This window comes from Apodemus sylvaticus, chromosome 9, assembly GCF_947179515.1.
Source record: "Apodemus sylvaticus chromosome 9, mApoSyl1.1, whole genome shotgun sequence".
NCBI classification, from domain to species: domain Eukaryota; kingdom Metazoa; phylum Chordata; class Mammalia; order Rodentia; family Muridae; genus Apodemus; species Apodemus sylvaticus.
This window is the reverse complement of record NC_067480.1, coordinates 29108857-29133900: the sequence shown is the minus strand read 5'-3', so window position 1 is coordinate 29133900 and position 25044 is coordinate 29108857. Positions and strand designations below refer to the sequence as shown.

The following is a 25044-nucleotide window of genomic DNA, read 5'->3' as shown; positions in this document are numbered from 1 at the left end:
TGCTTGTTTGCACATCTCCTACAACCCCTTTCTCCGTGACTCTCACCTACATTCGGTGAACTTTCACCGTGTGCTGATTCAATACATGTTTGCTAAGAAGGCAAAGTCACCCAGAATCCCATCGTTCAAGAGAGAGAGAAGAGAGACAAGCTGTCACCACTGCTGCAACATCAGATAGGAAGGACGATGCTCAAGGCAGCTCCAGAGAGCGTTCTAAAGGGGTGTGATGGGCTATCTGTTTAAAGAAGGAAAAAAAAAATCCTACCCCAAAGAAAAAAGAAAGCAGCAGCCATAGAGGAGATCACACAAAGCTCCAGCTGCCCCAGACATGAATAGCCTGGCGGAGCAATCTCTCCAGGACCCACTGGGAATACAGAGCAGAGGCAGAGGCCAGCAGGGTGTGTGAGATGAGCGGGGAGGGGCTCCGGGATGCTGACCTTAAGCCATTTCCCAACTCCATCCCCTTTGATTCCTCCATCCTCTCTCCCTTCCCAAATCAAAAGTTATGTAAGTGCATCTCAGGCGCCATTAGAAAAAAAGAAATAAATTTAAAAAAAAAAAAAGAACCAGTTCTGTGTAAAGATGGAGGGTCCCAAATGCTGGCCCTGCAGCTGGGCCCCGGCTACATTATGTTCATTATTCCTGGGACTCAGAAGTCGGGGAGAGAGTTCCTTCTGCAGCTGGCATCTTGTGAGCTGAGTTACTCCCTGGCAAGAAGCAGGGAGGAAACACTAGACTTTGTTCTTGAAGATGACTCGGCGGGGGAAGTAGGGAGGGGGCTTGGGGGATTTTGAAACAGAAATGTCAGAATTTCCAAGATCTAACCTTTCAAAAATAAACAAAGGAGTATGACTTTGAAAACAAACATGGTATTGTCCTTGAAGAGAGAAAAAAAAAAGACAGCTTCAGTATTCTGCAGTTAAAATTTAGGGGTATTAAGTCTATATCATACAGCTTGAGAGTCACATCTTGAGGGCTTTCTTACTTAAAATAGAACAGTTAGATAAAACAGAAATGCTCAGAGACTTGAAGTGCTATTGACCCTGAGCTCCGGGTCTAGGAGTGCCTTTGTCCATGCCTTGAGCCTCTACCAAGTCTAAGGATGTGGAGCTCACACGCTTCTTTGATTGTCTAATGGGGTATTTTTCACTTTAGCTACAGATGAGACTCTTTCCTGGATTTGGCTAAAATTACAGGTGGTCTCCCTTTGTCCAGCTGACCACACACACTGACACCTGCAAAATGAAATATGCTTACCTGAAATATCTTTACCTGAAATCCTATTCTTCCCAATTTCTTTAAAAAAAAAAATCAGTTCTGAGTATGTGCGTATGGGCATTGTACATGTGAGAGAATCTCTGGATGTCAGGAGAGGGTGTCGGATCCCCTAGAGCATACTTATTTTTAACCTTCCTCCTGTTGCGACCCTTTCATTCTCTTGCTATGGTGACCCCAACACTAAAATTATTTCCATTACTATTTCATATCTGTAATTTGCTACTGGTATACATTATAATGTAAGTAGTTGATATTCTACCCCTGTAAAAGGGTCACTGACCTCTGAAGGGGTGGTGACATCCAGGTTGAGAAAGTCTACCACAGAACTAGAGTTACAGGAGGTGGCGGGTCACCTGAAGGTAATACTAGAAACCTAACTCTGGTCTTTGCAAAAAGCAATATGTTCTCTTTAACCACTGAGCCAGCTCCCCAGATCCCCAACTCCCCAATATCCCTTTAGAAATAAAATAAATGAATACATCTTAAGGGAAGTACATGTAAATGGGAAAAAAAGATAAGTACTGAACTCTACACACTTTCTAGGAAAAAAAGGGTTGGTTATACAATCTTATTCTGTTATTCTCCTAGAAATCCCCCATCTCCCTCCCTCAACTTCCCTCCCTCTATTTCCCTCCCTCTCCCTTCCCCCATACTTTCTCTTACCACTCTCTCTGTATCACTCACACACACACACACACACATACACACACACCTTCATGTGTGGATGAGGTTGCGATGACCTGTTTTGTTTTATTCTGCTTTTTTGCTTGTTTTGTTTTAGAGACAGGGTCTCACTATGTACTTCTGGTGCAGTACCAGGCTGGCATTGTAAAGACATAGACCACTCCTTTTCACTCTGTAACTTTTATAAAAAACAAAAACAAAAACATAAAACAAAAACATTTTAAGCATAAGCTGTGTGCTTCCTCAAGCTAAGCTGTCCTCCTCACACTGGTCCCTACTCCATCTTGCTTCAGGACGCCATCTTCTCCAATCGTGAGTGAATTCAAAATGGCAAGAGTACATCTGCTAAAGGATGCACTTAAATTTTGATTTCCAAATGTCATCAATATTTCTCCAGCACCATGGCTCTTTACTAGAAGAGTGACACATGGTAGACCCAGGGCCACTTTACACAGTCTCTCCATCCAGTCAACTATACTCAAATGGTGGACCCAATACCACTTCGTAATTCTCTCCCAACAGTCATCTTCTCCCTTTTAAAAATGGAATCTCAGCTTACTTGTTTATATCGTCATTATATTTAGAGGAAAATCTAAACTCCGATAAACCTAAACTCCTTGGCATGACCCTCAGGCTCTGCTTAGCCTGACCCCACCATTCAAACCTTCGAAACACACTGGACTATTTCATTCCCTTCAAAGGAACAGCAAGCCCACACGGACATCAGAGACCCAGCATTCCTAGTCTCCTCTGTCTGAAGGCGCTTCCAGAAGGGCTTTACAAATTGGCTCTTGCCAGCTAATGGCTGCGTATGTGTGTTTTCTCCTCCCTTGACTCACAACTCGCAGTTAAAATTCCACAAAGATGTTGTGGGTCTTGTCCACATTCTGCCCCTGAGCCTGGCAGACACTGAGCAGGCAGTAACTATGTGTGGAATGAATGGGTGTATGTGAGGATTTGTGCAGACTACTGTCACCCCAGATGGCTGCAGGCTCCAACCTGACCACAGCTATGTAAGACCTGCTTCCCCAACAAGAAATAAGGAGAAGGGTGGATCCAAGGGGCTTTCAAAAAAGGATCATAAGCAAATGTGCATTTTCCTTACCCCTCATTATATATTCTCCACTCTAAACAAACTCCTGATGGCAAACACACATAAAGTATATTTTCTTTGGTATCTCTAAACTTATTTCTCATGTTTTTGGCTGTGAGCCTAGCCTTTAGCGGCTGAGCCATCTCTCCAGCCCTCTAAACTTATTTCTATAGTCACTAATGCAACCAAAAAAAAAAAAGGATATGAGGAAAAAATCCAAAAACTTACTAAAATTGAACATTTTGTCTCTAGTTTTATTTCCTTGTCAGCATTATAGTTGACATAAATGAAAAAGATGATTTGGGGTTTTTCTTCTTTGTTTAGTTGGTTGGATTTTTTGTTTTGTTTTGATTTGGTTTTGGTTTTTACAGATTCTAAGGCATGGATATTAGTATAAGTTTTGAGGGAAAAAATAACCCACAAAGGGACTTGGAAGGTTCAAGTATTGGAGAAGTATTTTGTTTTGTTTTAGTTTGGGGTTGGGAATTTTCATTCTTTAAGACATGTTTTATTCAGATTGCAAATACAAAAAAAAAAAAAAAAATACAGGGAGCCACCATGAGAGATAAAATTCCCTATAGAAAAGAGAGACAGCTTAACACTTAAGAGCACTTGCTGCTTTTGCAGAAGACTGGAATTTGGATACTAGCACACATATCCAGCAGCTCATGTCATTCCATAAACCCGAGCTTTATGGAATCTATTAATGCTATCTTCCAGACTTTATGAGCATCTGCATATGTATACATACACACACACACACACACACACATACACACACACACACAAGCATGCGCACACACACACATGCACATGATAACTAAAGCATAAAAAATAAAATGTCCCTCTGAAATTCAAAGTTCCATATAGCCACTCAAAGAACAGTAAGAATACTATTTTATTCATGTACACTAAAACTTGCACTGTTGGTGTATGTCCCCCAAATGATGAAAAATAATCTATTGTCGAGAGAAAAAAATTAGAATGTGAGTTCAAACTAACATCACTCCAGAAGTCTGCTAGTCATGTGATATTTGCATTCTTAAAACATGAATACCACTGAAGAACAAGGCCCTCATGTCAGACATGCTTTTGTCTGGCCTACCAAGAGAAATACTGTGGGCCTCCTGTACTGTACCTTGCAGCCACTATGAGTCCTTGCCTTCATCAGGGGTGTGGTGGTGCACAGCTCAATGGCTTCCGGCTCATGGAAGATGACTGCTGGTATAGGTTCCTTTTTCAGTGTGAGGACATTCAACTTAGACTTCAGCATGGTCTGGAAGTGCTAAGGACAGAGAAATAAAGCAAGAGAGTTCAATCATTTGGATGTGCACCTTGATTCAACTGTTCATCAAACCAGGTAGCAAATGCCTTGTCTTAATAATTCTGGGTAGTAAGTGAGGCTGAGAGATATTATTCAATGGAGTGGACAACATCCTCTGAAGACTGGACTAACATGAAGCTGTGGGGAACAGTCAGTCCCCAGCAGAGACATAAAGATACAAGTTTATGGGGAGCATCATTTCACCCAAGACTTTATCATCTGAGAAGCTTTTCCAAGGTGTCATATGCATGGACATTTAGAAATTCAATCAGTATAGACTCAGCATCATCAGGAATGATGTCAGGAGAGGACAATAGTTAGGCTCCATGGCAGAAATCCCAAAAGACTTCTCTCTGCCCTGCCCAGCTACCTCCAGAACTGGCTGTAGGACCTTGGAAATTTTTCTGTTTAGTAAACTATTCTTCTCCATTATCTCCAGCCAAAATTCTATCCTTTGCAGTGGGCAGCCCAATGCAACAGTTTTGAAAACTGATTCTGTGTAAGCATTGCCATCAGTGTGTTCAGGTTTCCCTTCTGTTGCTGTGATAAAATTCCCTGACCAAAGGCAAGCTGGAGAGGAGAAGGTTTGTTTCAGCTTACACTTCCAGGTTACAGCCTGTCACTGAGGGAAGTCAGGACAGGAACTCAGAATGGGAATCTGGAAGCAGTAACCATGAAGGGATGGATACTGCTGACTAGCTCACGGGCCTATCTCAAGTTCAGCTCCCTGGGGATGGTACACCCCACAGCAGGCAGGTCCTTCCACATCAATCATTAATCATGAGTATTTCTCACAGACATGGCCACAGGCCAATATGCTTGAGGTAATTCTTAAGTTGAAGTTTCCTCTTCCCAGGTAACGTCAGACTCTGTCAAGTGGATCATAAAAACTAACCAGGGCATTATGCCACCCAGGAGTCGGAGGTCTTATCCTCATTCAAACTATTATAACAGCATCCAAATTGTTTCCTTCACTCCAGCATCCTCCCTATAGAAACCATCACTACACAGAAGCCAAAAAGGGTTCTTCTAAACTCCAGCTATGGTAAAGTATGCCATGCCTTTACTAAAACTAAAACATGCCAAAACTTTACTATCCTCTGTTCACAGAAAAATACAAAGCCCCTAATTTAGCTATTGAAGCTATTCATAATTCAGAGGCTATACTGGCTGGTTTTGTGTGTCAACTTGACACAGGCTGGAGTTATCACAGAGAAATGAGTTTCAGATGGGGAAGTGCCTCCAGGAGATCCAGCTGTGGGGCATTTTCTCAATTAGTGATCAGGGGGGTATGGCTTGTAGGTGGTGCCATCCCTGGGCTGATATTCTTAGGTTCTATAAGAGAGCAGGCTGAGCAAGCCAGTAAGATACATCCCTCCATGGCCTCTGCATCAGCTCCTGCTTCCTGACCTGCTTGAGTTCCAGTCCTGACTTCCTTTGGTGATCAACAGCAATGTGAAAGGTATAAGCTAAATAAGCCCTTTCCTCCTGACTTGCTTCTTGGTCATGATGTTTGTGCAGGAATAGAAACCCTGACTAAGACAGAGGCCTACTGTCTTTCTGTTTCATCTCTCAGTCTCATGCTTCTGATCATGAATCCAGTCCCACTGGCCTCCTTAGTGTTTGAGAATGCACCAAAGACACATGTGACCTAGAACCCCTAAGCATGCTGCTTCAGCCCAACATATCTGGGCAGGTGACTCCCTTACTTTCATAAAAGTTTTTGTCACATACGCCTAACTTCATGAGCAAACAACCTGTGCTATCACATAGAGAGAGCCCCATGTTCAAGGGAGCCTCGTGAGACTTCTTGCTTGGATTAGTATTATGGTTGCAACATTTTTAATAACTGTATCTTTGGATTTGTCTTTTGCAAGTGATGGTGCACAGCACAGTCATTCAGGAGACAGTCGCAGCCTGGGCCTTCTCAATCCTTGCCTCCTCCTTGTATCAGTGATGCCCAGTGACTGAGAATTATGATCAGGCCAGACCTAGAATTCGTCAAGAGTCAAGGCAGGCTTAAGGTAAGAAGTTAAGCCTGTGCCTGAGGAATTGAGGATACATATAGCCCAGGAGGCCACCCTTAGGAGCCAGAATTTTCCTTGAATGCAAAGTCAGCCGTGTCCTAGAAACACAGCTATTGAGGAGCATCTAATGCTTCCCTGGGCATTTCTTCCTTGTATCAGACAGCACAGCAACCTACAGAGAAATAGCAACACAGAAAGAGAGAGGTGTGAACACCACAGTTACTGTCCCTACATCCTTCCCTGCTCATCACCTAGACCAAGGTAAAGCATGATGCACACATATCTAGAAACAAAATTCAAATGGGCAGGGCAGGGTCCAGTGGCACTTACAGTCTTTGGACAGAAGCAAACCAGTCTCAACTAGAAAGTGCCAACCACAGGGCTGTTACTCTATCCCTAGCTTTGTACTGAAGGTGGGCATAGCACCACCAAAGTTCATGCCAGTCATCCAAAGCTTCCTGGTATTTCTTCCCTCGGAGCAGTATTAAAAAGTAAATAATGATAAACCACAGAAAAATATTCAAGAGCCAAGCAGAAAGCTTTCTGTGTTTTTCCTGGGCTCTGATTAGGAGACACTGAATTTGCATTTTGCACTGGAGCCAGCATATTATGTAGATAGCTGTACACACAGAGACAGACTCAGCCCTGTCTCTTGCCTCCCCACACCCTCCCCACACGTTATCTCTATAGAATCCTGTAGTTGCTTCATCTTGTGTCTTCCCAAGAACATAAGAACGACAGACATATAAGCTGCTTAAATCCATGAACTCTCAGAGGGTCCTAAAAATGCTGCCTTACTAACCACGAAGATCTAAGGAACATTCTGGAAGGTAGGAAAAAACAAATGTGCTGAAAGGAAAATGCAGAGCACACATTTAAAGTGATGATCTCTAAATCAAAGTTCAGAGACTTATCTTCTTACTACCTCTAAGTTGTCCCTCCTAGGCCTCTTATCATTTTCAATAATATACATATATAAAGATATTCATCTAAGAATAAGCTGCCCCAATCAGCTCTTTCACTACATACAATTCATGTAAAGGCGCAGAGGTTTCAGCACTCATAGCAGGTCTAAGCCTGTATTTCAGGAGTCCTCAAATGACCACTCTGATGGGCAGATATATGTGCCAACTTGTCTAGACCACAGTGCCCAGGAGCTGAACATAACGTTCACCCGGGTGTTGCTGTGAGGGTGTTTTGCAGACAAGACTGAAGGTTTGAGGTAAGGAACATTGTCCTTTAGGTAGGGTGCAATCAATCTATTGAAAGGCTCTTAAGGGTCGGGCTTAGGCTTCCCTGATGAGGAAGAATACTACCGTGGACCATCCCCAAGTCTGAGAGGCCTAGTCCGTTCTTGCTGGCCGCCCGCCTTACAGTCTCAGCCTCTGGCTTACCTACTCAGCTCCCATGACTGCAAAAGCTAATTCCTCAGTGTAGAATCTGTATACACTACTAGCCCTGCGCCTCTGTTTGAAACTTGATGGATACGGCCGTATTCTAGGAAACAAAATGACCAGCTCTGATATACTTTTATATGGAGAACAGACTTGTTTTTCTACTTCCCAGCTTGTTAGTCTGCGAGTTATCTAAAGAGCAGCCTGGGAATCATTGAGCCTGAGAATGAGGCCATACTGCTTCTGAGAAACTAGGGAGAAAGATGAAGAGGAGAAACCGAAGAGAGACTCAGCAGATCGAGTATCACAACGGGGCCTGATGCTGCTGGTCTCTGGTACAGAGAGACTTCGAGACTTCGGGAGCTCCAATAAGCCGCTGGTCCAGATTCTCATATTCTGACTCCGGACACACTCTGGACTCCTTTTCAGGAGGTCGAGGCAGTCACATTACCTAGACGTTCTGGGACTATCTTTCTGGCACTTCTGCCATCATCATAGGACCAAATCTCACAGCTGTAGGCTCTCGGTCACGGCACGCGGGTTATCAGAAGTGGCCTATGGGGCCTCTTTGCTGACCTGAGATTAATTGGTGATGGAGTAAATTAAAATTGAAAAAACAACTTTTTTTTTAAAGGAAAGCCGGGTGCTGGAGAGATGGTTCCGTGATTCGCAGCACTTGCAAGTGTCCCATGCTGATGTATATAGCCTGCCATGTCGTTAGCATTCTGTTACCTGGCAACAGCAGGTGTGCCTGACTCACTATAAAAGGGGTTGCTTGCCCCCCTCTTGCTCTCTTATGCTTACTCTTCACCCCTTTCTCTCCATGTGCTCATGGCCAGTCTCTCCTCTCCTCCCCTCCCCTCCCCTTCCTCTCTCTCTCTCTCTCACTCTCTCTCGCTCTCTCACTCTCGCTCTGTTCTATGCTATTCTGTCATGTGGCTGGTCCCTCAGGGGGAAGAGGGAAGAGATGCCTCAGCATGGCCCCCCCCAGGCACCCCCTTCCCGTACAACAGGAGAAGAAATACAAAAAGACAAGTAACAGGTCTGGGGGTGACCTCTTTAGGAAGTAACTAAAAAGCTACGGTAATAAAATGAGACAGAGAAAATGGTTCTTTAAATAGAATTTCCTTCCCCTAATAGTTTTGTCCTCTTTGCCTCCTATGTAAAGATGAAGATAAGGGGTGTGGGGAATAAAATGTAGACACTTGATGAGCTATTGTGCCAGCAATAATTCATCTTTCATGACAAATTAACCTTAAATCTAAGTCTGCCCTTGCTATTATAAGTGTTAGGTACAGCTGAGAGCACAGAGGGCTATTTCTGCTAAGCACACTTGGCTGCTTCCTTCCTAGGGGAATCTTCACCAACATTTATATTCTGGACTTTGGAAAATGCACATGTCATAGGCTGACTGAGTACCACACAGTCACAGTACCAAAGTATTGGTTTATAGGAACCTCAAGGTTAATTGAACAGAGTCTTCTAGGAGAAGATAAATAGGGGATGTAGCCTTATCCTTCCAGGTCAGTTTTAGACCGAAACCTCAAGGAGACCAGAAAAGCTGTGAAGAGGAGAGACAGCCCTTTGGCATCCTTTAGCTATTGGGTCCAGATGTGTCTAACACGTTTACGTTTACACTGCTTTACACTACAATGAATCAATACATTTTCCTGCTTTAGTGGGCTTAAGAGAGGTATCTAATCCTTGCAAATAAAATAACCCAGTAGTACAAACTATTTTGTAATCAAATATATGTACGTATAAGTATATATGATATATGTATTTTATATGTATATAGTTTGTGATTTTATATATATATATATATATATATATATATATATATATATCCAAGAAAATAAATTGTAGCCCCTAACAAAACTGGTATGTGATTACACTTGTAAACCAAAGAAACACAAGCATACTATCTTTTAAAAGAAAATGAGCCTCATATTTCCTTGAATAGTCAAGGCACGCACTCACAATCTCAAACATTGTTTTACAAACCGGGTTGCAACCCCATAACTGAATGTGGAGCTCACCAAAACTGGCAATATTAAAATGCTTATGAATGCACAATGATCAAAACCTCATTCCAAACCAAAGATGTGGTGAAATGCAGGTGTGTCTGGCAGCCTCCTACCCTAGGTAGCATGGTTTCATTGCACCTTGGTTCTAAGCAGGCAGCACGCATACTTTGTCCTGAGCCTCAGTCTCCTCAAATGCTAGACCCAGACAGGTCAAGAAAGGACATCACCAGCTAAGCAGGTGCAATGAGGAGAACGCACCTTTCCAAGCATGCAATCTGGTAGCGTTTGTCTAAAGGCCACAGAAGTGGAGCAGCACAGCAGAGACTGGAAGGGCTGCCTCTAAAGCTGCCCAGAGCTTCAGAAAGAAAATGTGTCATTCATTCATAAGGGGATGTGAATACTGGGAGAAAAATTAGGGCACTGCCCTAGACAAAGCTCAGCTTTCTGCACTTGCTGCTTTCTGTGTGATCCCAAAATAGAGTCTCTAAATCAAACCCCATTATGCGGACGAATGGGGTAATCACTGTGCCCTGTATAATTTTACAGTTGGCTTCGCTTTCTACTCCTTTTCAGACATTAATCTCTCACAGTTTAGCGGACAGGGATTTACATATTTTACCAATTCAAATTGTGTGTGTCTCACCTTTGTATTGATACAGTATCCAAAACATAAAGCACTCTCTGGAAGGCAAGTCTTGTCCCTTTTTCTTTTTTTAATGAAATTCCAGGAACTCTATCCTCAAATTAGGACAGGATCATGGTTTTAATCTTTCACCCCCTATACTTCTTGATGCCAACCCTAGTGGTCAGTTGTAACTTCTGAATTACAATTCAGCAGAACTCTCTAGTCATGCTTCAAAATGCTACGTATTCTGAAGAGGACCAGGAGGAACAAGTTGGGGGATCAAAGTAATGGGAAACTTCAGTATTCTGAGCAAATGCTAATTTATGCAAGTATAGAGGACCCAGCAGGCCTTGGAACCACAGTCAAAGGCACATGCAAAAAGAATAAAGATCACCAGTAGTAATGTAAATTTACTTAAAGTGTAATCAGGTCCCAAATATGAGAAAAGAAATCATGGTGATGCCCTTTGGTCACTTTTATAAGATATTCTGTCTATTTTTACATAAAATTTTTAAATTTCAGGTTCTTGCATCTCACAGAACAAGCCTAAAAGCAAAACAACTTTTTAAATAAACAGCAAATAATCTGTTCATAATTAGGAGTAATTGAAAGTAAATAAAGAAAACATTCATTTAATTAAATTGTACCTTCATTTAAGTAATTTTTATATAAAGGGTTCTGTCTCTCTATTTAGTTTGCCCTTTTTGAAAATAAACCCCAATTAGATAATCTCCCCTAATCTAAAAGACAAACACAAAATTGGACCATTTGACTTTAAGAACTAGTTTTGTAATATAGTTTATCAAACTACTGTTTCAAGAAAAGAAAGATCTATAGGATATTAGCATTTACTTTCATGTTACAAATCAGTCATATCCACCTGACAGGAATCCCCTCGAGTGGTGCTTCTCAACCTTTCCTAAAGCTGTGACCCCTAAACACAGCTCCTCGTGTTGTGGTAACCCTCAACCACAAAATTATTTCATTGCTACTTCATCACTGTAATTTTGCTACTGTTACAAATCAAAATGTAAATATCTGTGTTTGCTGATGGTCTTTAGGGGGCCTTGACCCAGAGACTGAGAACTACTGACCTAGAGGATAGCTTCAGTAATAGCTAACCACTACACATATCTATAAAGGATTATGTTAATTAGGTTAATGGGTAAGTAAAGACCCACCCTAAAAGTAAGTGGCACCAGTGACTCAACCCTCAGCTGCAGAAGAAGAGGACACTTGGGCACAATCACTTCTCTGAGTCCAACCTGAAGACTCCATGTGACCCCACTTCTAGCTCCTGTTGATATGACAGACAATATCTTATTAGTTGCTTTGCTCAGGTGTTTTGTAACAGCAACAACACACATGGTCATTTACCTGAATGACTGAGACAACAGTGGATGACACTAGAAAGATAAGGAGAAGAGAGCCTGCTTTGTGCATGTACGTGTATGAACATGTATGATGTTCTATATAAGGTGTGGTGGTTTGAATATGCTTGGCCCAGGGAGTGGCACTATTAGGAGGTGTGGCCTTGTTGGAGGAAGTTTGTCACTATGGGGTTGGGCTTTGAGACCCTCCTCCTAGCCACTTGGGAGACAGTCTTCTGTTTACCTTCTGAACAAGATGCTGCACTCCCAGCTCTTCCTGCATCCTGTCTATATGGATGCTGCTCTGGTCCCACCTTGATGAGAATGGACTGAACTTCTGAACCTATAAGCCAGCCCCATTAAATATACTTATAATAGTTGTGTTGGTCATGGTGTCTCTTTACAGCGAAATCTAAGATACATGGATATTTCAGATCAGATTTTTTTTAAAAAAGGTATGTTTTATTCTTAAGTCATTTCTATAACCTTCTAAACTATTTCTGTAGGAGTAAAAGTTTTCTAGTCTTCTAATTGTAAGCAATTCTTCTATTGCTAAGCATGGATTGCAAACTATTTGGCCTGCAGGTTTATATGCTATTTGATTCAAAGATTGCATTGTGATTAAAATTTGAAGCTATTCAAAAACTATTGGATAAATAATTAAAATCTGCTTTCTATTTCTCTTTTTAAAAGCAGCAGATCTGCAAAACAATGTGCATTCCCTTAAGGCAATAATTAACTCCTGCTGGATGTTTTTGCCTCTGCCTCCACTGACCCAGGCTTTCCTCTGTAATTGACCCCAGGCTCCCCTCAGCCTCAGGGCAAGATTTCTTTTCCAGAATAAGTACCAGTGGCCTTTTTAATAGTCATTTTATGTCTTCCTCAATTCACTCCTATCTATTACTTGGTTGACCCTTTAAAGCACTTGGATTTGCAATTTCTGATATAAAAGTGGCAAACACCAGGAACACAAAATAAAACTTCCACTCTCTCCTAAAGAAAAGTTCGAGTACAGCTGAATTAAATTGTTGGGTTTAAATTATGAAAATGTAATACAGGAAGATACTGAGAAGCAATGATACAAACAGACCGATACCACTGCCCATCCTTCAACTCAGTACCCGTGGGCAGGAATACCCACCTCAGGCCCTCCTCTAGCGCATCCTCACTCCTGGTGCTGTCTTCTTGTTGCAAGGTGTTTTCACTTCTGCTTTCCAGTAGTATTAATTGGCAGGGAGAGCAGTTCTCACTTAAAGTTATAAGACAACCTTGAACAACTGTGAAACAACAACCTGTGAGGCACTAGCTATCTGTCAACCAAGCAGTCCCTCCCTCAGAGATACAATACAACCCACAGTGACTGACTGGTCACACTGCTGACCAGCGTACCACCTTGCAGACCTTTGAAGGACACAGGTGCAAGGAAGAGACTAGCCAGAGCCAAGCACTTTCCAACCTCCAACTAAGGAGACAGAGGTCAAACAAAGAGAAAAATGTCCAGAGAGAGAGAGAGAGAGAGAGAGAGAGAGAGAGAGAGACTGCTACAGAGCTTGCAGGAACCCTCTTGAATATTCAACTAAGAGCTGATCAGCATATGCATGAAAGGAAACTAACTCAGGCTGGAAAAGAACTGCTGGAAAGGATTAGAGATCGCCCTTTCTGATAGGCACCCAGAGCCAGTAGGAGCTGCCTATTCATTCTAATTAAGGCGGAAACTCAGGGATCCACAGGGCTAAGAGTACAACACTCAAGTCCCTGCTGCTCCCTGCAAATCTTCAAAAGAAGATTCCAAAGGATTGACTTGTTTTCAAGTAATTCATGAAACAAACAACCACAACCAGTACAGTAGAGCAGGCAAAAGAAATTAATAGGTTCCATATTAGAAAGGAAAAAAATTAATAAAACAGTCTGTATTTCCAATGACTCACCTAAGATTTATACATAAGGATATGTTAATCAAAATTACTACTTCAATCAATAAGCGAGCCTACCAAGGATGGGCAACATATGATCGACATACAAAAATCATACATTTTAGAAACAGGCAAGTTGGCAATGAGGGTACACAGACATAAAAAAAAATTATGTTTTCAACAGCCAAATCTAAAAGCAGCCCAGGTTTTCCTTATTAGATGAACGATTTCAAAATATGCTTAAAAGTTTTTTTTAAATGTACCAGAAAATGAAAGGGAATAAAATATTGGTATTCACTGCAGCCAGGGTGACTCATGAAAGCAGTTACTCTGAGAATAGAGTATGATCCTATTCATGGAAAATTCTGGGAAATCTATCTTAATGCAGAGGAAGGAACTGATAGCAGATCAGTGATTGGGTGAGAACAATGTGAAAGGGAGGGAGGAGAGGGAGGCACATGAGAAAAGAGTCTGGTAATGGTTTCATCGATGTATACAAACATCAAAACTTACTCAACTACTTAAGTGCACAGCTCAGTGTACGGCCTATATAGCCTACTTCTCAGAGGAACAGTAGTTCCATATGACCATTCAACCTCCTTTCACCAGGCTTCTACACTACAGACAAACGTTTCTAGGTTGAACATATTGACACTCAAAGTCTGATCTCTAAAAGTCCAAAGAGATCCCCAAGAAAATCTGTGACTGTGCAGAAGTTTGATATTTTGTAACGACTTCGGATTCTAATCTTGAATGGATATAAAATTAATAGCCAATGTCTTTCCTCCTTGGATAAGTGGCTGATATTTAAAGCTTGGGCAGGAAAAGCTTAAAATGAGATTAGAAGGTCATCAAGATGGCTCAGCAGGTAGAGAGACACTTAATGTCAAAACTGATAAGCTGATTTCTATCCCCAGGACCCACATAGAAGGAGAGAACCAGTTCCTGCAAGCTGTTCTCTGTCTTCCACCACGGCAACCCAGTGTGTGCACAGAAAACACACACACACACACAGAGAGAGAGAGAGAGAGAGAGAGAGAGAGAGAGAGAGAGTGCCAAATGGGCAAAACATTTTAAAAGATCAAAGTATTTTGTACAATCATAAAAAAAGTATTGGAATAGAAAAATATCTTCTAATCAAGAGAATAGATTGTTATCCCAGCTGGGCTGCTTCACTCACTTCAGCTAAGGAGTACTTGTGAGAAGGTGCGATCACCTTAAGTCATGTAAGAGATGGGCATATTGATTTGTTCCTTAATGAGATACCATACTTTTCCTTTACAAAACTCCTTCTAGTGCAGCGGAGACTTACAGGTTGCCCACGTTTCTACCTTATTCAGAAAAGCATAACTTCTCCTTCTCTTCCTTCTCTTTTATAAGCATACTTACCTTAACGTTTTTTACTTTTTTTCTGTAATTTCTTGCTGTTTTTCATCGTCTTTATAAAGCATCTATCCTCACCATGCAGCTGCTTGTCTCCCAGCCATGTATCTGCCCACCCCATGTGCCCCTCCCCCCATGTGCTCCAATGACATGGCTTTTCCCTCTTCTACTTTCCTCCTCTTGGTAGCAGCTGAAGTTTACAGCTTTCAGAGCTTAATCGTTTTCTTTTTAAAATATATTAAAAGTCTTTACACTTCCAATTGAATCCATTCTTAAATTCTTTTAGTAATGAGACCAAGAATCCAGAAAGGGTACATTGATTTACTCTGTATCAGAGGGCGACCATTTAGGCAAAATTTAAGTAACAAAAGTACTCATAAAAAGAGGAACAATTTCAAGGGAGCCCTGGAAGTGAACTGAAACAGTTCTCATTAGCTAACACTGGGGAATTTGAAAAGCAATAAAAATAATCAATAACCTATATAATGAGCATCAATGCACAACACTAATTTGAATAATGCTGGTATAGTGGCCAAACACACAGGTGCAGGGAAGAGAGAGGGGTGGAAAGGAAGAAGGGAAGGATGGAGGGCGGGCAAAAGGAAGGAAGTCAGTCCTACAAGAGAATCAAACTGTTAATACACATGAAGTAATAAATCCAAAGTCATCATTTAGCAAAACCCACAATTTTCAGACATAAGTCATTCATGAACCAAATGGGATGAAAATCAAGATCTTTCCATTGTCTTTAAAATTTTCCCCAGATATATCTACAAAGAAAACTACAGAACCTGGAAGACATTACCTGCCAGTGACATAGCTACCACCTCCACAAGGAGACATTGTGCTATGACTTGCATCTTGATGCAATGCCCTGATGGGGACATGGCATCTTTCAGGAGTATATCATGTTGAATAACCTGAGCTTACCCTTTATAAATTATAGATAGACAGAGGTACTGTAAATAATAACAGATAGAATTCTTTAAAAATTTAAAGATCACGAAGAGAAAGAATTTAGACAGTTACCCTATAATGGGACTACAAAGCCCCCACTAAATATCACAGGCTAATAAATAAAAAAAAAATCCCAGATCTAACAATGGGTCACTTTTTTTTAATAGTTGTTGGCCAGAGTAGACCAACTGATGCCCATACATTACAGGCTATTTTCAATAAACTTGGTTCCCCTACATAACTTGACCCAAAGACCCTATGGCTACATACACCACATACTTATGTTAAGGAACAAGAAGAAATCAAGTTAGTATTCATCTGGAAGTTTCATCCCTACCGACGAGCTTTCATGCTCCTGGATGGTGCTGTGCACACTTTGGAGAGGAAAAATAACTATCAATCATATGTATTTGTTAACTCTGTGAGTGACAGTAGTGACCGCAAAGATATGCCTGCTGGTGTAACAGTAGCACAAATGTCATGGAAGCAACTGACAAGAGGAAACTCCTCTCTGTCACCATTATTAGGTCCAGGAACCTGTGGCTAGCCCTGACATAGATCATAGGTACCAACATATAATGATTTCTATTATTACTGCTAAAGGACATATTAAAAAATGGATTCCTGACAATGGCTTGCCATAACGATAGACTAGAACATCTCCAATCTTCATCGTCAAAACTTCTTTATGGAGTAGATGGTGATGAATGCTTCGATGTGTCTAAGAGAAGTTATTATTTACTAATTCTTAGACTTTTTCTTATTAACATGAGGAAGGCAATACTTTGTTCAGCTTTCCACATCCAGGCAGAAACCAGTAAAACTCTTATTTTTAGTAAGTTAAAAAACAAAGCACATAAAAGAATGTTTGGCACACACACATTAAATGCCCTGAAATGTGCATCAGTACTCTCTATCAATTCCTCAAAATCTAAGTTCTTTCAACTAGATACTTATATCTTCCTGGATGCCAAGCCACATATGGTGTGGTTCACAACCCTCCCCCTCCTCCACCTTTTCCCACAGACATTAGCCCTGGCCTCCTTCATAAGTCAATGTAGAAACACAGATCTACAGCCCTCTGGGGAACTTACATAGTACTAAGGAACCCGTTCCAGGTGACTCTGGGAAACTCCTTCATTCCAGGAAAAAAAAAGTAAATCCCAGAGAAGTGAGACATCTGAGGCCATCCATGGCTGAAGCATGACGGCAGTCTCAGTTCTTACCCAGCATGCCCTCTTAGGTCTCTTCTGCTACCTCTATCTAAAGAAGAAAATGAAGTTGTCTCGTCGTCCTTTAGAACTGCCTAACAGACCTGATCTTGTGGCACTAATGTAATTATACTATGAAATAGAAGGCATTAGAACTCCTGAAATACTAGTTCTACTATGCATCAAAATACGCAACTGTGGTTAGGTTCTGTATATTTCTCTGAGTTTTTCCTGACTTCTAATAATACATCTTTCTTTAAAAATTAAGATGTGTATGTGTGTGTGAGTGTGTATGTGTGTGTGTGTGTGAGTGTGTGTGTGTGTGTGTGTGTGTAGGTATAAAATGACCACCATGGGGAGAAAAGTATCTGGATATTAAGAAACTCTGGGATCCTACATCAGAATGCCTAAAAATGTATCTGCTCTGCTTATGTTAGAGTATTATTGGAAATGTATACAGACACGCACGCACACACACACTCATATACAGACACACACACAAACGTACACATATACATACAAAACCACATATGTACACATACAGACTCACACATAGAGAATCAAAGAAACACATATACATACACAGACACACACATGTAGACACACTTATACACACACACCCAACATACATACATACATACATACATACAAAACACACAGAGAGACATACCCATAAGTCTTTATCATTTCCCCTCTGGACAACCACTTACAAATATTTCAAAGCACAGATGCAAACATGAGAATATGAGCTATTCCTAGGCTACTAGACTGCTTGTAGTTATTTTTCCTCTTATTTCTTTTTGTTAATTTGTATTTTCTATCATTTAAGAAGCCAGTGTGCATGGATTGCCAGTAAGTTATTTGTAACAATAGCAACTGAGGCACAGATGGAGTAGATTCCATCCATGTCACCCTTTGATAGAGGAGAGTTTCATAAAACAAAAGGCTGCCTTTGAAACCCCAATCAAAGCAAGGGCATGGGGAGAGAGGACATAGTGTACTTGTCTTCCTCTCGAAAGAGTGAGGGCTTGGGGCAGGGAATCAGGACAAATCTGAATAAACATAGTTTTCAAAAAAAAAAAAAAACCGAAAAGGACACAAAACAATGCAAGCTTTAGAAATCAGACCAAATATTATGAGCTTACTATCCAGACACCTTCTCACATTTCCCCAAAGGACTTCACTTCAGTTCCCAAGAACAGCCTCAAGGGCACCTTCCCATCCAGATTTCAAAGGCTTTGCCTCTTGGTCACTGTGAACGCCCGGCTGATCAGAACGCACAGCGCATGCCATCAATGCTATAAACATGAGACCATTTGTATCCACACACATCTGGGGTTTCCCCCACTTCATTTGTGCTAGATGAGACTTGTGGACCAGGCGATGTAGGAATGAACACCGTTCTAGCAGATTGGAAGGAAACTAAAAATAATTTTTGTCCTTGGGCTTCAAGCGGTCAGGAAGGTGACATGCCAGAGCTTTGGTAAGCCAGAGAGTTCACTCTGATAAGGACTCAGTCGAGGGCAGGGTCCTGAAAAATCATCTGTAGAGGATTTAATTGCTAGGCCTGAGGCCTTTAGGGGAGTTTCTGCTTTTTAAAATAAAAGTTGCTCACATTTCCAGAAAGAGCAACTACACTTTTTTGCTGACAGGCTTTTCAATTACCAAGACATTTATTAGACATCTCTGCCTTCTCTCATCCTGTGACCCAAGCAGAGCCAGCTCCTTCCTTACCTTTTAGCTGGATTTTTAGCAGACACAATACTTCCTATTTTCATGGCTGAGGACACCCCCACAGTTCTGTTTACCCGCTGGTTCGTTTTCCATCTCTCCAGTCCCTAATAAAATAGCTCACGATCATGACCAAATGAATGTTTAATACGTACGTGAATAAACACACGGTTCAGTAAGAGTGGAATCAGAATGTTAAAACAATATCTCCACACAAACACCACCTAGGTCACGCCATTCCCCTCCCACTCCCTCCCTCCCATTTCTTTGTCGAAGGACTCCATCTAGAAGCCACCTTGACATTGTGTTTGCTTCAGATTTACAAAAAGAAAAACCGCACTGGGGTGGTGCTGAAGACCCCATGCCATGGGGATCCCAGCCATGGCTACCACACACTTAAGTCCACTGAAACTTCACAAACTCCCTCTGGCAAGGCCGGCTCCGTTGTAGTACAGAGAAGCATGCAGGAAGGACAGGCTGCTCTGTAGCTGGTCTTTCTTAACTGTAGCAACAGAAACAGCCCTCATTATGTCAGCCAAGAGCTGAAACCAAGCAGTGAGTGAATGAGGAAGTGGGTGCCCTGTAAGGAGGGAGCTCTCAGCCTTCCTCTGAATGAAGTGAGTGTCAGATGTGCAGGGAGAACTCAAAGCACACATAAAATGTTGGCAGGTGCAGCAGGTGACAGGAAGGTGACAGGTCAGAAGCCTGAAAGACAATTATTTGAAAAAAAAATGCTTTGGCGAAAAGGGAGGATGGAAAGAGCTTATGCAACAAAATACCAGAAACTGGTGGTTTAAGCAGTTCTTTTCTCATCTACTGAGGCTAGGAGTTAGAAGTGGGAAAGCAGTGTCTCATTTGTTCATTATCTTCCCTCTGTATCCAGTTCTGTGTACAAATGTTCTTGTTTTGAAGAGAGTAGTCCTGTTGGATTAGGACCCTTGTGAATGACCTCTCTGTAATTTCATTCCCTCTTTTCCACCTATTTCTCCAAAATACAGCAGCATTACCATGTGCTAGCATCTAGAATCTTAAAACACAACGTCAAAGTTCCCACGCCAGAGTTCATCTCAGAACACAAAGGGGAGGTAGGCCCTCCGAAGTTGCACACTTACCTAAGCCAAGCTATTCTATCAGGTCATAACTAAGCCTAAATATTCAAGAGGAGACACCAGTGGAATTAGGCTGGCCTGGGAGGTGTGAACTCAGTGGGCACGAGTTCTAAGCTACAGAGTCACAAAAAAAATAAATAAATAAATAAAAATGGTTCAATATGCAGCACAGGCTGCCAACAACAGCTTTACTCTGTGGTTAGCTGGTTTATTTCTATAAAGGCCAAGAATACCTAACACCTGTCAAGGTTCATTACCAACTCCTGTATCTCCCTTGAATTGACACAATATAAAACGCACCTCTTAAATTCCTGTGCTGGGCTATTAAACCAAATTCATTAATCCTCTTACTTCCTGAGCCAGCCACCTCTTTGAGGCACACGCTAGGTTGAACATGGCATGTTCTTCCTGTTTTCCCGAAGCAGAACTTCAACCAGGGATACTGACATCGAGAGTCACCCCTTTCCAAGCAGAGGTCATCCATCCTCTTTTTGAAGATTGTTTTAATCATTTAATCATAAAGCACAAAGGCAGCACAGAGCCAACACTGTTGATGTCCTGGCCTGTGGGCCCAAGACTCCTTTTAAAGCTACGGAAACAAGGTGGAATCCTCAAACAATAGATAAGAATAAGAGGGTATAGATTACCACCCCAGCAGCCAGGCACTTGATGTGATTTAGCTTTGAGTTGGGAAAGGTAAAGTTTTGCTTGTCTGTGTAATGTTTTATTCTGTGTATTTCTGAGTCTTTTTCTGAGGGTCACACTCTCCCATCCCTACAGCAGCTGAAGTCAACAACATCCCTTCCCTGAGTTTCTTTCTATATCCACTTTCTTCATTGGCACCAGTGCTTCCTACACCAAACACACATGTATTTGAACCCGATCCTTCTTCTCAGCAGCTACTTCAGGAAGACTTCCTCAAACTAAGACAATGTCCACTGTCCCTCCTCCCATGTTAATTCAGGCTACCGAATGTTGATTGTGGGCATTTTGTAGGTATGTGACATAGAGTCCAAGGATGTAATTGTCAGGTAAATTAGGAAGAGAAGCAAGTGTCCCACGACCAGCTGAAAGATGCTATAGAAGGGTAAGAGGAAGAGTCACAGGTATAAAAAGACAGATGGTGATGCTGGACCACTGGGGTTGGGTTGGAATCAACTATGGAAGAGAAACAAAAGAACTTGTCTTCAAAGTGATGTGAAGAACATTCTCAAACTCTCTTACATTAGTGGTCCCTTCAAATGAACCTTCATGGACGCTTTTCTCCCCACCTCCCGTGAGAGCAAAATACTACATTTATGCTTTACATATATTTCTTTCTGTGTTACAAATATTTCCATTATAAATCCTAAAATGCTTCATATCCTTAACCAAGAACTAAAATTTATGCTCATTGAAAGTGTATTAAATGATAACAAACAAGCAATGCAAGGTAAGGAACGCTTTGAGAAATACCAATGGGTCCTAAACTAAACAACTTATAGGGAATGAGGTTAATTTAGTTGTAATTTATTTGATATACCTACTATTAGAGAAGGTGCCGAGACCCCTTCCAGTGCAGCCAGTGAATTGGAAATCAAGTTGCCATGCTGTGATAAAGCTCAAACTGCCCCCAAGACAAGCACACAAAGGGATTGACCAGGATATCCCATCTCAGGTTCTCACCAACATCAGCACCAATTCACGGCCATGGAAAGTCATTTTGAAAGCAACTATTATACCAAAACACCACCAGTTCTTGAAGTGGCCATCTTGAAGCAGACCACAGATGCTCACTGGACTGCTCCAGCTGTCTCTTGGAGTCTTGTCTAAACTGAAGGTTTCTGGCACAATAAAGCATTGTCGACTTAAGTAACCAATTTTGAGATTGATTTGAAAGACACCAAGAAAACAAGCATGCTTGTAAACATTACTCAAAGCTAATCAATCCACATAGTAGGCCCACTATATATTGCCCCCCCCCAGTCTGAAGTAGGCTTTGTTCATTGATTTTCATATGTCCCATAGCCTAAAGCTTGAGCAGACACTGAGTAAACAAGGAGTTGGTTATTAAGTGACCAAATCACTAATTAGGAGAGAAAGGTCCTTTTAAAAAAATTCTTGCCAAATATAATTTTTTAAACAAGGTTATTCTTGTTATGATCCAATTAACTTGTAAATAAAACCATCCCAGGTCTCCACAACCAAGAATTCTGTATTTCCAGGAAACAGGGGAAAAGAAAGATAAATACATCCACATAATAAGCAACCTTTAAAAAATGGACCAAAAGAGTAAAATATAGGGTGGGAAACAGACTCAGCATCATGACTTGAGAGGAAAGGATTCTCACACATCCTATCCTGGTCCATGCTGGTCCTTACTTGAACTGCACTGGTTTTAAACAAATGAAAGTTTGCTCTAAAACATACAAGGCTCTTGTTCATTTTGGCTCCTGCCCCCCACATGCTGACCAGGAACATGACTCACACATCTATAATTTAGAATCATTAGGGTGCATTATTTTTATGGTATTAGTGGAGTTTGCTTTATTTGCAACCACAAAGGTGGGTATAAGAAAGTTGAGTGCTCATCCCCCCCCTAAAATCCCCTTCTGATTGCAACGGCGGGGGCGGGGCAGGGCCGGGGGCGGGGGGGGGGGGGGGGGGCGGGGCAGCCCCAGGAAGTTCTGTGACTTGCTAAAATGGATTTAGGCATCTAGAGGCCTGCTGCCTCCCATCTTCCGCTTCAAATACAACCCTGGCTTCCTGAACTTATTCCAAAAAGTAACATCTTTCAAAGCAACAAATTGAAAACAGGTGTTAGTTAGCATGTAAATGTAAAACAACTTTTACATTTCCTTAGTTGCATCCAGCATACTTATAAAATCTGGATTTCAGCAGTTCAACCCGAAGTTCCCACAAACTTAAAAAAAAAAAAAAAAAGCAACCAATTAGCAAATTAAATTACAAACAAGAAAGATAAAGAAACTGGACTTTCCACCAGCAGATGGCCTTAGTAAACAAACCCTAGTCCATGAGCAAGGCAACATTAATTGGTTCCATTTGGCTCAGTTCAGTCACACACCCATCTGACTGTGCCCTGGAACCATATGATTTTCGAATGCCTTCCCAGTGCAGCCTTCATTATATGTTATTTCACTTAGGTATCCAAGTCCCCCCATCCAATAGCCCACATTCTAGAAAGTATCACAAACTGGTTGACATCGAGAATGCCAATGATAATTCATAGTACCAGATCTTTTCCCATGATGCTGTCTGTAGATTAGTTAGGTTTTACTTCAACTGGGTGGATATCTGCAGCGTTTATGTCATCCACTGCTGTTTTATGTTTTAGTCAATCTTACTACAAAGAAGAAAAAAATACCACATAACTCTTACACACACACACACACACACACACACACACACAAATATTTCATTTATATGATGTTTTCATGTTTTGTCCTCTTTGATCAAGCAATTATCAAAGGTAGCAAAACTATCCAGTATGGGCCAGAAAGAACCCACAGGTGACTTGTTTATGAATAGCTTTACTTCTGATGAGTAGCGCCTATTTCATGGTGGCTGAGCTTAAATTCCCTTTTCATGTCTTCTTAGATCAGGACTTGGAAGCCTACTTAACCCCTCAAACCTCAGTTTGCCATCAAAGACAGGGATGACCATAAGTTCAGCTCATCCCAGGGCCACATGAGCATGGAGCAGGTGCAACCCATCAAGCACATATCCTGTCCCAGTATTAGCAGAAACCAGTGAGCAGAGAGGCTAAAAAAGTATTAAAGAGTTCTTGTCACAAGTATTTTCTTCAATAATTTTTAAAAGAAAAATACCAGGGTAATAATTTTTTGTTAGCGCTGAGTATTTTATTTTCCTACCTTTAATCTTCATTGGAGAACTTTGTGTATTATTCTAACCCTCTTCAAAGTCTATGTCGTGAATTCTGTGGTTCATCTTCTTTTTTAAGTCACTGTACATATTTTTGTTTTAAAAAAGGAAGAAAGAACAGGCTGCTCATGTGTGTATATTTCTTGGTTGGATTCAGCAAAATGTACTTTATTAAATATAAAGGCATTTAACTTCATATCAAGACTGGATTTTATCATTTCAGTATCAAGTACTAGAGATAGACTGGAGGTAAGACTGCTCTCAAAGAGTTCAGAGCAAAGGATCTGGTATGATGGAAAAGAGATAGAAAGAGATCCAAAGGATGGTGCAGAAGCAGTCATGCCCACTGAGTGTGAGTCAGGGTTGAGGAGGGCACACACTTGCAGTAATCAGGAGAGGATCCAAGCTGGCTTCAGAGTGAAGCTCTGTCTGATTTCACAGAGATAATGACCCCAACAAAAGAGAGAGAGAGAGAGAGAGAGAGAGAAGCTAGTGGGACTGCAGGGAGTTCAAACGGAAAGTTTAGATGAAAGATACCCTGAAGTTTTATACTGCTTATAAAGGCATAACATATTTTAGAAAATGTGAAGTGCTAACCATTACTAACCTATTAGAAATTGTATTTTTCTCTTTGATAGAAACTCAATCATGCAAAATTCCAAATCTATCTATTAACTGAAAGAAAAGGTAGCTAGCTAGAAACAAGCTAAAAGGCAGGTTTTATCTTAGAGTTCGAGAATATATCCTGCTGAGCTGATTTATGTGAAGGCAGCTGAAGTTGTACCTGTCATTTGTCTTGGATTTGACCCCAATCCAAGCAACACAGGAGGCTATATCTCCATGGTCACAAGATCCTTTGCTGAGAAACAGCTCAGTCTACCCAGTCTTACTTCATCCCTTTTCTGCTCGGCAGAGCCTCTCAATGGCTCTACTCTCAGCCAGCAGAAGCCAAAATCTGCGCCAACCACACACGCCCCATCAAGAGGACTGGATGATTCTCCAGTGCTTAAAAACAGGATGGCTGTAACCACATGCT

The 25044-nt window shown here is 41.4% G+C and overlaps 1 protein-coding gene across 1 annotated transcript in view; it reads right to left on the bottom strand.

Annotated features, from left to right (window-relative positions):
* The window catches only part of Pid1 (phosphotyrosine interaction domain containing 1), a 223383-nt gene that overhangs the window by 112422 nt on the left and 85917 nt on the right, over positions 1 to 25044 (bottom strand). Inside the window, exon 2 of the mRNA XM_052193443.1 lies at positions 4194 to 4340. Within this exon, the coding sequence (XP_052049403.1) occupies positions 4194 to 4340 (147 nt within the window). The remainder of the gene's footprint in view (positions 1 to 4193; positions 4341 to 25044) is intronic.